The sequence below is a fragment of the Sabethes cyaneus genome, chromosome 2 (genome assembly GCF_943734655.1).
Source record: "Sabethes cyaneus chromosome 2, idSabCyanKW18_F2, whole genome shotgun sequence".
Lineage (NCBI taxonomy): Eukaryota > Metazoa > Arthropoda > Insecta > Diptera > Culicidae > Sabethes > Sabethes cyaneus.
The window spans coordinates 24,904,897-24,917,198 of record NC_071354.1 but is presented as its reverse complement, the minus strand read 5'-3'; the positions used below and the strand labels follow the sequence as shown (position 1 = coordinate 24,917,198).

At 42.3% G+C, this 12,302-nt stretch overlaps 1 protein-coding gene across 1 annotated transcript in view; it reads right to left on the bottom strand.

Moving 5' to 3' along the window:
* The window catches only part of LOC128735187 (uncharacterized), a 29,985-nt gene extending 21,024 nt beyond the window's left edge, over positions 1 to 8,961 (bottom strand). Inside the window, exon 1 of the mRNA XM_053829682.1 lies at positions 7,503 to 8,961. Coding sequence (XP_053685657.1) covers positions 7,503 to 8,961 — 1,459 coding nt within the window. The remainder of the gene's footprint in view (positions 1 to 7,502) is intronic.
* Positions 8,962 to 12,302: the final 3,341 nt, after the last annotated feature.

Sequence of the window (12,302 nt, the reverse complement as noted above, 5' to 3'; positions counted from 1 at the left end):
GTGAACAACAGAAAAATAAAAACGAGACAAAAAACAGAAAAACGGCAATATCCAAGGTGACAGCAAAAATCAAGAAAACGGTACAGAAAAGAAGAAAAAATGGAACAAAAAGTGGAAAAACATGTAACAGAATAAGACGAAATATTTCAATCTTAATTTTAAGTAAAACTTTATCTCTAACGTCGTATCCATACTCCACGACGATGATTAAAAATAAGCTACACACATACACATACACACACACACACACACACACACACACACACACACACACACACACACACACACACACACACACACACACACACACACACACACACACACACACACACACACACACACACACACACACACACACACACACACACACACACACACACACACACACACAGTTTCGTATTTTTCGACCTATTTCTAAACCTTTGTGATAGTATAAAACACGTAAAATGGAAATGGAACAGAAAGACAAAAAATGGAAGAGAGCACGGGGGAAAACGTGACAAAAGCTGGAAAACGGGATAACAAACGCGTGAGTGGAACACTGGCTGCATGAAATTCCTAAAACCCTGAAGAGAAAAGGAAGGATACCGAAGATGAAAAGAAGAAACGAGACTTGTAGAGGAGAATGGGAAAGAAAAGAAGTTAAAATTATGCACAAAACGAAAACGAGTAACAAAATGAGGACAAACTGCTCAAAAAGGTCGGAATATAAGACAAAAGAGGAAAAACACGGTAGAGAAAAGAAGAAAAAGCAAAAACGAAAATTCGGAAGCAAGAAATTAGAGTATCCGCAATTAGAGAAATTAGAACAAGAAATTAGAGTATCCACAGAGAGAGAGGAAAAACGAAATTGAAAAACAAACATGACGCGACAACAATTAAAACGAAAAACAAATGGGATAACACGGAAGAGAAAAAAAACGTGACAGAAAATGAGGACAAGCGGAATAAGTGGAAGAACAGAACAGACCAAATGAAAAACGGGATAGAAGAGGAGTCAAAATAAAGAAAAAGATGCAAACCAGGATCGAAGAAAAGAGAAATATAAACAGAACAAAAAATAACAAAAAACGAGACTAGAAAAGAGGCAAAACGGGCATGAAAATGAGGAAAAACAAATCACGCACAGTAGCGAGGAAAAAACAAGAAAATCTGGATTGGAAAGGATGAAAAACAGTACGATAAATGAAAAGAAACGGAACAAAGAAAGAGGACAAACAAGAAAGGGAAGACGGAACAGAAAACAAGAGAAACCAACAGAAACCAGAAGAATTGTGTGTGTGTGTGTGTGTGTGTGTGTGTGTGTGTGTGTGTGTGTGTGTGTGTGTGTGTGTGTGTGTGTGTGTGTGTGTGTGTGTGTGTGTGTGTGTGTGTGTGTGTGTGTGTGTGTGTGTGTGTGTGTGTGTGAGAGTGTGGTGTGTGTGTCGCGAGAGAGAGAGAGAGAAAGAAAGAAAGAAAGAAAGAGAAGTCAAGAAGCAAATGGAAAAAAGAGAGAAGTTAGGACAAAAAATGGATAAAATGGAACAGTAAAAGAAGAAGGAAAAACGGACCAATGAAAAAAGTAAAACGAGAGAATAAAAGACGGAAAACGGGAAACACTAAAAGAAATTTGGAGAATAATAGAAAAAAAACCGAAAAAAGAATAAACGTGACGGAAAAGGAGAAAAACCAAGTTGGAAAAGAGATCAAAAGTTTTAGAAATTAGAAAGCGAAAAAACGAAGATCGGAAAGAAAATAACAAAAAATTAGAGGAAAAGGCGACTGAAAATTGAAAAAAATGGTACAAGAACCGAAGAAAAACGAATCTTTGAAGCAGGAAACACAAAACAGAAAAAAAACAATAGAAAAAGAAGAACGAAGAAAGCAAAAACCAGGAAGCCGGTACAGAAAAGAAAACAAATGTAACAAAAATGGAAAAACATGACTGGGAGAAAGACAAAACTGAAGGTAAAACATATAAGAAAATAAGACAAAAAATGACAATACTAATTTCAAGTAAAACATTCTGTCTAATTTCGTCTAATATATAAAACTGAAAGTTCAAATTAATCCAAATTCAAGTCTAATTTAATGCTCAATGACATGTTCAGCTTCAAGTCCTTTCATGACCGATTTTACGTCTTATTTCGATTGCAGGTTGACTTCAGTTTTAAGTTAAGTTAAATTTAAACTCTGATGGAACGAAATTACGTGAATTACGTAGTTTGCATTAGTATGCGTGCATTTACGTAGAAATCAGTGTTATTGGATTTTCCAATAATATTCAACTGAAAGTCACGTAACACTCTGCAGAGAAATTCACGTGATTTTTCACGTGGAAAGGACGTGTGGATTATTTTGCGTGTAAAGACATGGCCAGGTGCGTGGTGTACTTATGAGTACACCATATCAGCCATCAGCTATGCTATGCTAATTCTAACTAAAACTCCCTCTCCAATTTAAGTTCAATTTCAAATGTAAATTCCAAGTCCAATTAACAGTTCTGTGCAGAGCATCAAGCGACAAGTCCAAATTCAATTCTAATTTAATGTCCTATGTCGAGTCCAATTTCAACTCTAACCATTCAACTTCAACTCTAGTTCAGTTCCAAGTCTAATTTATAGTCCAATTTCAACTTTGAATTTAAATCCAGTTCCACTCGGAAGTCTGGAGTTTTAGAAATTCGAAGGCGAAAAAACGAAGATCGGAAAGAAAATAACAAAAAATTAGAGGAAAAGGCGACTGAAAATTAAATCCAGTTCAACTCGGAAGTCTGGAGTTTTCAACCTAGTCGGTCGATATTTTTTTGATAAGTATTAACACATTCACCATCCAATGGTTACTTGATTTTTTCACCTCAAAACAATCTTCTGAAAGGTCGGGTGCTTAATTCCCCTTATGTTTATGTCTGGGCACGCTAGTGACCGTGATAAGGTAATATAACTGATGAGTGTCATAAAAGAACTTCGATTTGGACAGCTGCCTGACTACATAGAACCATAGCGAAGATTCCATTCAATTAACGTATTTATATGGCTTATCAACCCACGTGCTCTCGCATCCATCGCATAGCAGTTCTATCATTCGAAATTTGCATTGTCGTGTGGTGGGTAACATTTATTCACGGCACTCCTTCGATTCAGTCGCTAGAAGTCGCTCACTGAAAAGCAGAGGCGCCCATTCGGAGCGAGAAAAAAAATCCGTAGGCCCACCGAATCCGGTATGACAAACCCGTAGGGAAGCCAACCCCGAACAATGGGACTCTATTTATCGGATTTAATTGAAGCAAAATATCCATTAAATTTCAAGCACCCTCAAAAGTGCCTCCGTCTGTTTGAGCGTCTGTCTGTCTGTCTGTTTGTTTGTTGGTTTGTTTGTCTGTTGGGTTTTTGTTGTATCCAACCGTTGTAGTGGCTCTTTTAAGCCGCGAACAGCAGCATCAGCAGCATCACCATAGGGTGGGCGAATGGCGCAAGATGACACACCCCTGCTGCTGGCTGAATCGAGCCGAGCTCACGCTGCACAATCCGTCCACCGGATTTCGGAAGCACTTTACCGCAATTTGCAGCTTTGTTGGCGATGTCTCGCCAGTGACTGCAATAAAATGTCACCCGTTGGTTGGTGACGTCTTTATTAATGTTGCAAAAATAATCGATCTAGTTTAGAGAAACGAAAGTTTTCGGTCAGTTTTTTGAAAACCAAAACATTTTCAATGGAATTTGGTTCAATACTATAATCTCTTCCATTATGCCTAATGAGCAACAATATCACCTCACATTTACCAGCTGCACATCTGGTTTGAAAATGTAGACATCAGGGAGGTCCCAGATTGCAGCTTTCAGCACCACTCCTCTTCCGTTGCGTTGTTGGGTTGGTGGTCGTGACGATGGCCTCGAAGACGCTTTGTTTCTTCCTTCCTATAGTGGAGACCCTTTTTTGGAATTTCAAACAGCTTCAGACTGTGAAAAGGACATTCAAATTTTTGTTGCTGCTTTTTATTTCGAATCAGTTCATCAATTGACCATTTCTAAGCCCTCCTGCGAGCAAGGACAATGGATTTGTTTGCACAATAATTGGGTAAATGGTCACAAGCTTGGCTATTGCATTGACAGCAGTTTGGCCCTTTTAACGTCAACAATGGCAAATGTTTATGAATAAATTGGAAATTTCTTGGATGAATTGAAGAAAATTAAGCGTTCCAAACAGCTGGTGAGTTTTCTTTAACCTCTGTTGGGTAACATGTCAGACGAAATGTGTCAATTAGAGAATTATTCGTTCAATGTAATCTAATGCTGAGTTCAGTTCAGCAGATTTTTTTTATGTACAGGGAGCGGAAACTGTATGTTTTACCAGCTGTATGTATTGAATTTGTAATATGGAAACTTAATTTATAACTGAACTTAAATCTGAAATTATTTTTACGTAATTAATTTACTTATCGCAAAAATGGTGGTCGTTTAAATAGAAATTGCGGACTTCTTGGTAGCAGAAATTGTTCTGTTTCAAATTAAATTTAACAGGGAAGGTGGAACACGTGCCTTTCATGCTCCACACTCTCAAATGATTCTAGCTGTAAATAGGTCGGACTTAGTTAAAGCTAGGTTGAAACTACTCAAAATGCCCTTAAAGCGTACAAACTCAAACTTTGGGTAAAAATTTCAACCAATTTTGGCTAGTTGCTACCCATAATTAAATTATTTTCTATGACAAATAACGCACTTTTATGTTCCTATTACCAATTTTTTGGTTGAAAAACTACTCAAAATCTGAGTTTGTACACTTTAAGGGCATTTTGAGTAGTTTCAACCTAACTTTAAGTATTTCCGACCTATTTACAAGTAGAATCATTTAAGAGTGTAATCCGGGCACATCACTAATCATGGTTGATTCTAGGTTCAATAATCAATTATTCTGATCATACGAAACCTAAATTTCAGTAGGTAGGATTTTCTGAGAGCAATTTATGTTTTTCTAGTTCTATCATCAAATAAATATATTATAAGGGTATAAAATGGGGAAGGCAACTAGGAAAAAGCGCCCAACATAGCTCTAGCCATCCCAAGCTGCTACCTAGCGCCTCCACGTAGCCATACCTGGAAATACTTCAATTTGTATGATTGAGTAGCCAAGCTAGGAGGTGCGGGGTCATGCGGTTTTCAGTTCCTAACCTTACAAATGTAGTTTTAGGCAATCATTAAACCACACGACTTTATTTTCAAGTAGAGTAAAAAGGGGCAAAAGTGCGATGGGGGTACAAGTGCGATTCAATGATTTATCGGTGCCGATTCCGAGTGAATTGACTACATTGGCATGGATGGGTGATTACTTTGACAACTTGAATCAAACGTAAACTTTGGTTGCTTACGAAGCACAGTTGCTGAGTTATGTGCAAATGTTATTTTAGGGCGGGCTCAAACTCGCCAAATTGTAATTTCTCGTTATGCGGCAAATACGATATCAACAGGAGGATATTACTTGTTGAAAATTTGTTACATCACTCACAAATCTGTTTTGAAAATACGGTGAAAAGAATTTACAAAATATATTTCTCTTTTCCATAATTTAATCAAACCCCGTCAAGCGCCTAACGGGGTAAAAGTGCGTTCCAAGGACGGGACAAAAGTGCGATTCATGGACGAGGCAAAAATGTATAGCTAATTATATACAGCTTTAGGCACTATATTACAGATACTATCAATGGAAGATCTGTTTATTTGTTTATTTGTATAAAAAATATCAACAGGCCTACTGGCCCTACTGATACACTTAAACTAGAATCTACGTGCTAGTGCCAGGAAACGAGTTTTCAGTACCTCGCGGCTGACGTTTAAGTCGAAGCTTTGTGTGAATCGATTGAAATGGCGTTGCAGACCGATGATTGTGCTAAATGTGCTATAGTTGGTTCGCCGATGCGGTACACGCTAGAGATGGTCGGGTAGCGGAAAATTTGCCCGAAACCCGCACCCGTACCCGTACCCGCCGTGTTCGGGTCGGGTTCGGGTATTGAAAAAAAATAATTTGCGGGTTCGGGTCGGGTGCGGGTTCTTAATTTTGTTTTTGAAACCGAGTGTGGGTCGGGTCGGGTATCTCTATTGACCACATTTAACACTAAAGATGGTCGGGTACCCGGGGCCCGTCCCGTACCCGACGGGTTGCGGTCGGGTTCGGGTATCAAAAATAATAAATTTGCGGGTTCGGGTCGGGTACGGGTTTTAAATTTTTTTCTTGATCGGGTACGGGTCGGGTCTGGGTATTCAAATTTTCATACCCGACCATCTCTAGTACACGCAGAAATGGACCGTTGCGTAGAACACGACTTTGGGCGTATATGTTGAGGTTCGCGAGTAGACATGGGCAATCCACTCTCGAGGTCAGCATGTCGGCGACTGCCATTGCTCTGATCACGTCGCGACGAGTGTTCAACGGGTCAAGATCGATGAGTCTGCAGCGTTGTTCATAGCAGGGCAGTTGAAAGGGGTCGTTCCAGGGCAATCTTCGAAGTGCAAAACGTATGAATCGGCGCTGCACTGACTCGATTCGGTCAACTCCATTTTGGTAGTACGGACTCCACACAGGAGCACAGTACTCAAGGTTGGACCGGACAAGAGCACAGTAGAGAGCTTTGAGGCAGTAGATGTCGTTGAAGTTCTTGGCGATCCGCATGATAAATCCCAGATTACTGCAGGCCTTATCGACAATATATGCGATGTGCTGTTTGAAGTCGAGCTTAGAGTCAAGCAGTATTCCCAAGTCCTTACAACAATTTTCGCGGCGTAGATGCACGTCTGATAGAGTGTAGTCGAAAACGAGAGGGTTCAATTTCCTTGAGAATGTAATTATTTCACATTTGTCGGAATTTAGCAGCATGATGCGGTTGTCTGTGCACCATTTTGCAAAAATCAGCAGCTGCTCTTGCAGGAACGCGGCGTCGGACGGACTATCGACTTTAGCATACAGCTTCAGATCGTCGGCAAAAGAGAGTCGCGGGTATTTAAGCAGGAAGTTGACATCGTTGAAGTAGATGAGGAAAACCAAAGGTCCGAGATGGCTACCTTGTGGAATTCCAGAACTAGCAGTGAAAGGTCTGGAGATGAACCTGTCGATACTAACTTCTAGGTGGCGATCGGAGAGGTAGGAATTAAACCATCGTAGCAACGAGCCTCCGATTCCGAGTTTGTCCAGTTTGGCGATGGCGATTCGATGGTTCAATTTGTCGAAAGCAGCGGAAAGGTCCGTGTAACTAACGTCCGTCTACGACCGGTCGTCGAAACTTTTTATCACGTCGGACGTAAGAGTTAGAAAATTGGTTGTCGTGGACCGCTGGGGCATAAAGCCGTGTTGATCGTCTACGACATATTGCTTAAAGAATGCAAATACAGGTGCATACACAACAAGCTCGAACAGTTTTGATATTGAGTTTAGTGCAGAGATGCCGCGATAGTTATTCACATTTCTCCTATTTCCCTTTTTATGAACAGGAAACATGTATGCCGATTTCCATATTGTTGGGAAGACACCTGTACTGATTGATAAACTGAACAGGTGGTTCATCGGAGCAGCCAAGGCGTTGATACACTGTTTCAGCAGAACAGACGGAATACCATCCGGTCCAGAAGAACGAGAGGATTTTAGCTTCGCGGCGGCTGATATGACCATCGCGTCGTCGATGGAAAGGTGAGTTAAGCAATTGCTAAGTACGGGGACGCACTGGATGGCTGCGGAAATTTCTTCTCTTGTCAATCTTTCGTCAGTAAATACGCTGGAGAATTTCCGCGCGAATAGTTGGGAAATCTGTTCTGTGTTACTGGCAGTTTCACTACCCAGGAACATTACCGAAGGAAGCCCGTTGTCCTTCCGCTGCTCGTTGACGTGCTTCCAAAAGGATTTGGGATTCCTTTTCAGTCTACGTTCGATGTTGCTCAGGTAATTCCGGAAACAGGAGCGACTCAATCGTTTGTAACGCGTGTTGATCGACAAGTAGTGGTTACGGAGTGGCAATGTTCGATATTTTGAAAATTTCTTGAGAGCGATCTTTCTCTCGGATTTCAGACGTCGTAATATAGCGTTTACCCAGGGTATCTGCTTCAGAGCGGGCATGGTTCTTTTTGGGACATGTCGATCGATAGCGTAGTTCAGGATGTTGGAGAAAGTCATTGCGGCAGAATTAACATCATCCTTGTCCAAAACTGCATCCCAATTGATGCTAGTCAGGGTTCTTTGGATTTCCCTGAAGTCCGCACGGGCGAAATCATAGTAGACGATCGGTGGTGCACTAGTCACGTCAAGATGTATTTGTTGACGGATAGTAACCAGCAAGGGTGGATGATGTGGAACGTCCTTAACTAGAGGGGAAGGAGCCATCGCTATTTCGGGAGCCTGAACTTGCACACTAGCAAAGCATAAATCGAGAAAGCGACCGTTTTCGTTAGCAATGTTGTTAACTTGTTGCATGGTGGCAGTGCTGTAGCAGTCGAGTAACTCGTTAGTGAGTGGGGATAGAGACGACGAGATAGAGTCAACGTACATGAAACCATTGCCTCGTCCGCGCCACTTTAACCCAGGCAGTTTGAAATCGCCCATAACTATTATCTCGTCTACTGGAGACGCCATTGAAGCTATTGCAGTAACTGAATTCATATGAGCATTCAAAATAACGGGTTCACGGATGCGATCAGGAGGCAGATATAGTGCACACAAGAACAGCCTCCGGTCTGCAAGCTTTACCGTCACCCACACTTGCTCGACGGGCAGCCAGTTGTCATTTTCGACGATAGACGCTTTGAACTGGTGATGGACTGCTATCGAGACGCCACCTCCTGTGCTTTTGCGACTATTGTGTATGCTGCGGTCGCAACGGAACACCTCATAATTAGGCCCAAATATCTGCCGAGAGCACGTACGATTGTCAAGCCAGGTTTCGGTCAATACGATTATCTCGTACGGACTGTCGGAGCAGGCGAGCAGATAGTCAACAGCACTCATGTTCATGCCACCCACATTTTGGTAGTAGCAGTGAATATGTTGGGGTTCTGTGCGGTTGTACGGTTCCTGGTTGCGAAGCGAAGGACTGGAAGCAGAGTACAAGAGCAGAGCAGAGATCTGCAGAAAATTGTGTGCTCTACAGATGTTGGCCGAAGGAAAACAATGTTTTTCCGCTGATGAAACAAAATAATAACGTTTGGAAAAGTTTCGATCTGACGGAGGCTGCAGTACATCAGCGCAAGATAGGAAAGGTGCAAATTGAGAATATTCCTTACCGAAGCATACCGCAGATTGAAGGTAATATGGTTTTGTTAGCTACTGCTGTGCTAATTTCATGGATTCGAGCTTCGCACTTTTGCCCCGCGGTATTCGCACTGTTGCCCCGCTAGTGGGGTAAAAGTACATGCGAATCGGCACTTGATCAGAAGAATGAAGAATTTATTTTGCATAACACTATTATTCCAGGTGATTTATAGTTCAATGTGAAGACATTGAGTTACTGCATCACTATAAAATATATTTTGACGTTGTCCTTCTTTATATCTCACGAAAATTGATGACAATTTCAAACATCGCACTTATGCCCCGCCCTACTCTATTATATGATTTAAACTAATATTTTTGGCAAATTAATCTATTTTCAGAGAGCGAAATAAGGCGCTATATCCTTGTTCAATTGCGGCCTGGCTTCTGGTCTAAATGCCATTAGTTCAACCCTGAGAGTCCGGAGTATCTCTTAACCTGTGTTAGCAAAGATACTCCCAACGACTGTAAATAAATCATTATCTTTGTATATAGGAAGCGTTTGGTACGGGAGGTCCACGCTTTCTTTCTTCCCCTTGATTTCAAGGAGTTTAATGGAATTGGGTATTTTTTCTGGTTCCACTTGATTCCTTGGAATTCTCTCTGCGGTACAGGCTGCGCAGTTGGCCTGCCCGTTGACAAGAAAAATGATTGATTCAAGTAATCCTCATTTTCCACGATGCCTTCGAGAATTGGCTGCGTTAGTGTGAAATTAGACTAGATTCTATCATCAAAGAAATATATTTCAAAATTTGAAAATAATACTTACTTTACTTTAGTGGCAACGGTCCGTTACCGATCCTGCGCCGAACGAATTATGATTCTCCAGTTCCGTCGGTCCTGGGCTGTCGTTCTCCAATCCCCACGAACACCAGCTGAACGTGCATCGTCTTCGACAGCATACACCTACCGGGTGCGGGGTCTGCTCGGAGTCTACGGTCTCTTCCTGGTCTCTGCTGAAAATAGTTTTGGCTACTCTTTCGTCGGGCATTCTGGCCACGTGTCCAGCCCACCGTAGCCTGCCACATTGCACTACCTTCACTATATCAGCATATTTGTATACTTGGTACAGCTCGTGATTCATGCGTCTGCGCCACACTCCATTTTCCATTTTGCCACCAAGTACAGGTCGTAGAATTTTACGCTCAAAAACCCAAAGCATCGATCAGCTTCCTTTAGCGTCCCTGATTCGTGTCCGTAAAGGGCCACCGGGAGGATTAGTGTTCTGTAGAGCGCCAGTTTTGTGCGAATTTACAAACTACGAGACTTCAGCTGGTTACGTAATCCGTAGAAATCCCGATTCGCGGCCGCAACTCGTCGTTTCACTTCGCGGCTTATGTCATTGTCACATGTCACGAGTGTACCAAGGTATATAAATTCCTCCACTACTTCATATCGTTCCCCATCTAATAACTCCACTTCGGCACCAACACCACTTGGGCTCCCACGCTCCCTACCTGCAACCATGTACTTTGTTATGGCGGTGTTAATGGTCAGTCCTAATCTCGCCGCTTCCCTTTTAAAAGGCCTGAAGGCCTCTTCCACTGCTCTACGATTGATTCCGATGATATTGACGTCATCCGCAAAACCAAGAAGCATGTGACATTTCGTGATGATAGTTCCATTCCCTTCCACGTTTGTCCTTCGTAATGCACCTTCCAAGGCAATGTTGAATAGCAGGTTAGAGAGTGCATCGCCTTGCTGCAGTTCATCCAACGTCACGAAAGCAGCTGAGATCTCACCCGCTATTTTAACACATGATTTGGATCCGTCCATCATTGGTTATCATTGGTCGACAGATGAAGGCTATGTCTTCCAATGACTGGACGGAAGAATCCCTCCCTCCCGATCTGCGCGCATTTGCATCTCCGATGATGATTTTCATGTCGTGTTTTGGGCACTCTCCATAGGTCCTCTCAAGACTGTCGTAAAACTCGTCCTTAGCATCATCGAATTTACCATTTGTCGGTGCGTATAAGTTGATTAGGCTGTAGTTGAAGAATTTGCCCTTAATCCTCAACACGCATATACGGTCACCTACGGGCCTCCACCGGGTAACTCGTTGCTTTTATTTTCCCAACACTACGAAACCGACTCCATGTTCTGCTTTTTTACCGCCACTGTTAAAGATGTGGCCGGGATCGCAATAGCTGTATCCCGCTGATGGGTCTGCCATATTAGATTATAGCTTGCGGGATACAGCTTTTCATATTCAGCTGCCCGTTCCGAGACAGACACTGTGTGAGCCGCCCCTCACCTGGAGAACAGGCGCTCTAGTTCGCACCTCCTAGCTTAGCTCCTCCAGTAAGTACATGAAGCATTTCCGGGTAAGACCTTGCGACTGTCATCATTTGACTTAGATCTGAGTGGAGGCGTTAGGTAGGAGCTTGAGAGAACCAGAGCTATGTTTCCAGGTAACTCTCTACATTTCATACCCAAATAATATTGAATAAAAATCTATACCGTGAGATTTTTTTAATGTCCTGATACTAAAAAGGTTGGTTAAAAAATTCTTAATGGAAAACGGTTTGGTCTTAACTAATTTGAGATATTGACTACCTGTACTCTTTAAGAAGTGATTGACCAACCCGATTAGTGTTCCTAAGGTCTCTCGGAAAGAACTAAACTGCCTGTGTGTGTGTGTGTGTGTGTGTAACTTTATACCCGTTTCCGCATGGCAAGCACGCAACCAAAACCTGAAATTTGTCGCCTCTCGTGAATGCCAATTAGTGGAGCATTTTCGCTCGGTGGCTGCACAAGTGCATCCACCGCGACCGACACCACGCAGACAGATTCTCTCGATGGGACGTCGAACGCCGCGGATTTTTTTCCGTTCTTTCTTTCTTGTCGCCACTTTTTACACCAGAGTGCGTTTTATCGACGAGAGATATGACGAGGTTTGATGATGGTGTGATATTTTTTTAATGAATACTCATCGCGTCAAAGAGCCCACCGATGCGAATCGTGGAAATTCTGAATGATGCTGCTGCTGCTGCCGCGCCGCGGTGTTACTTCTGACACAAATTGGGTGACACCGC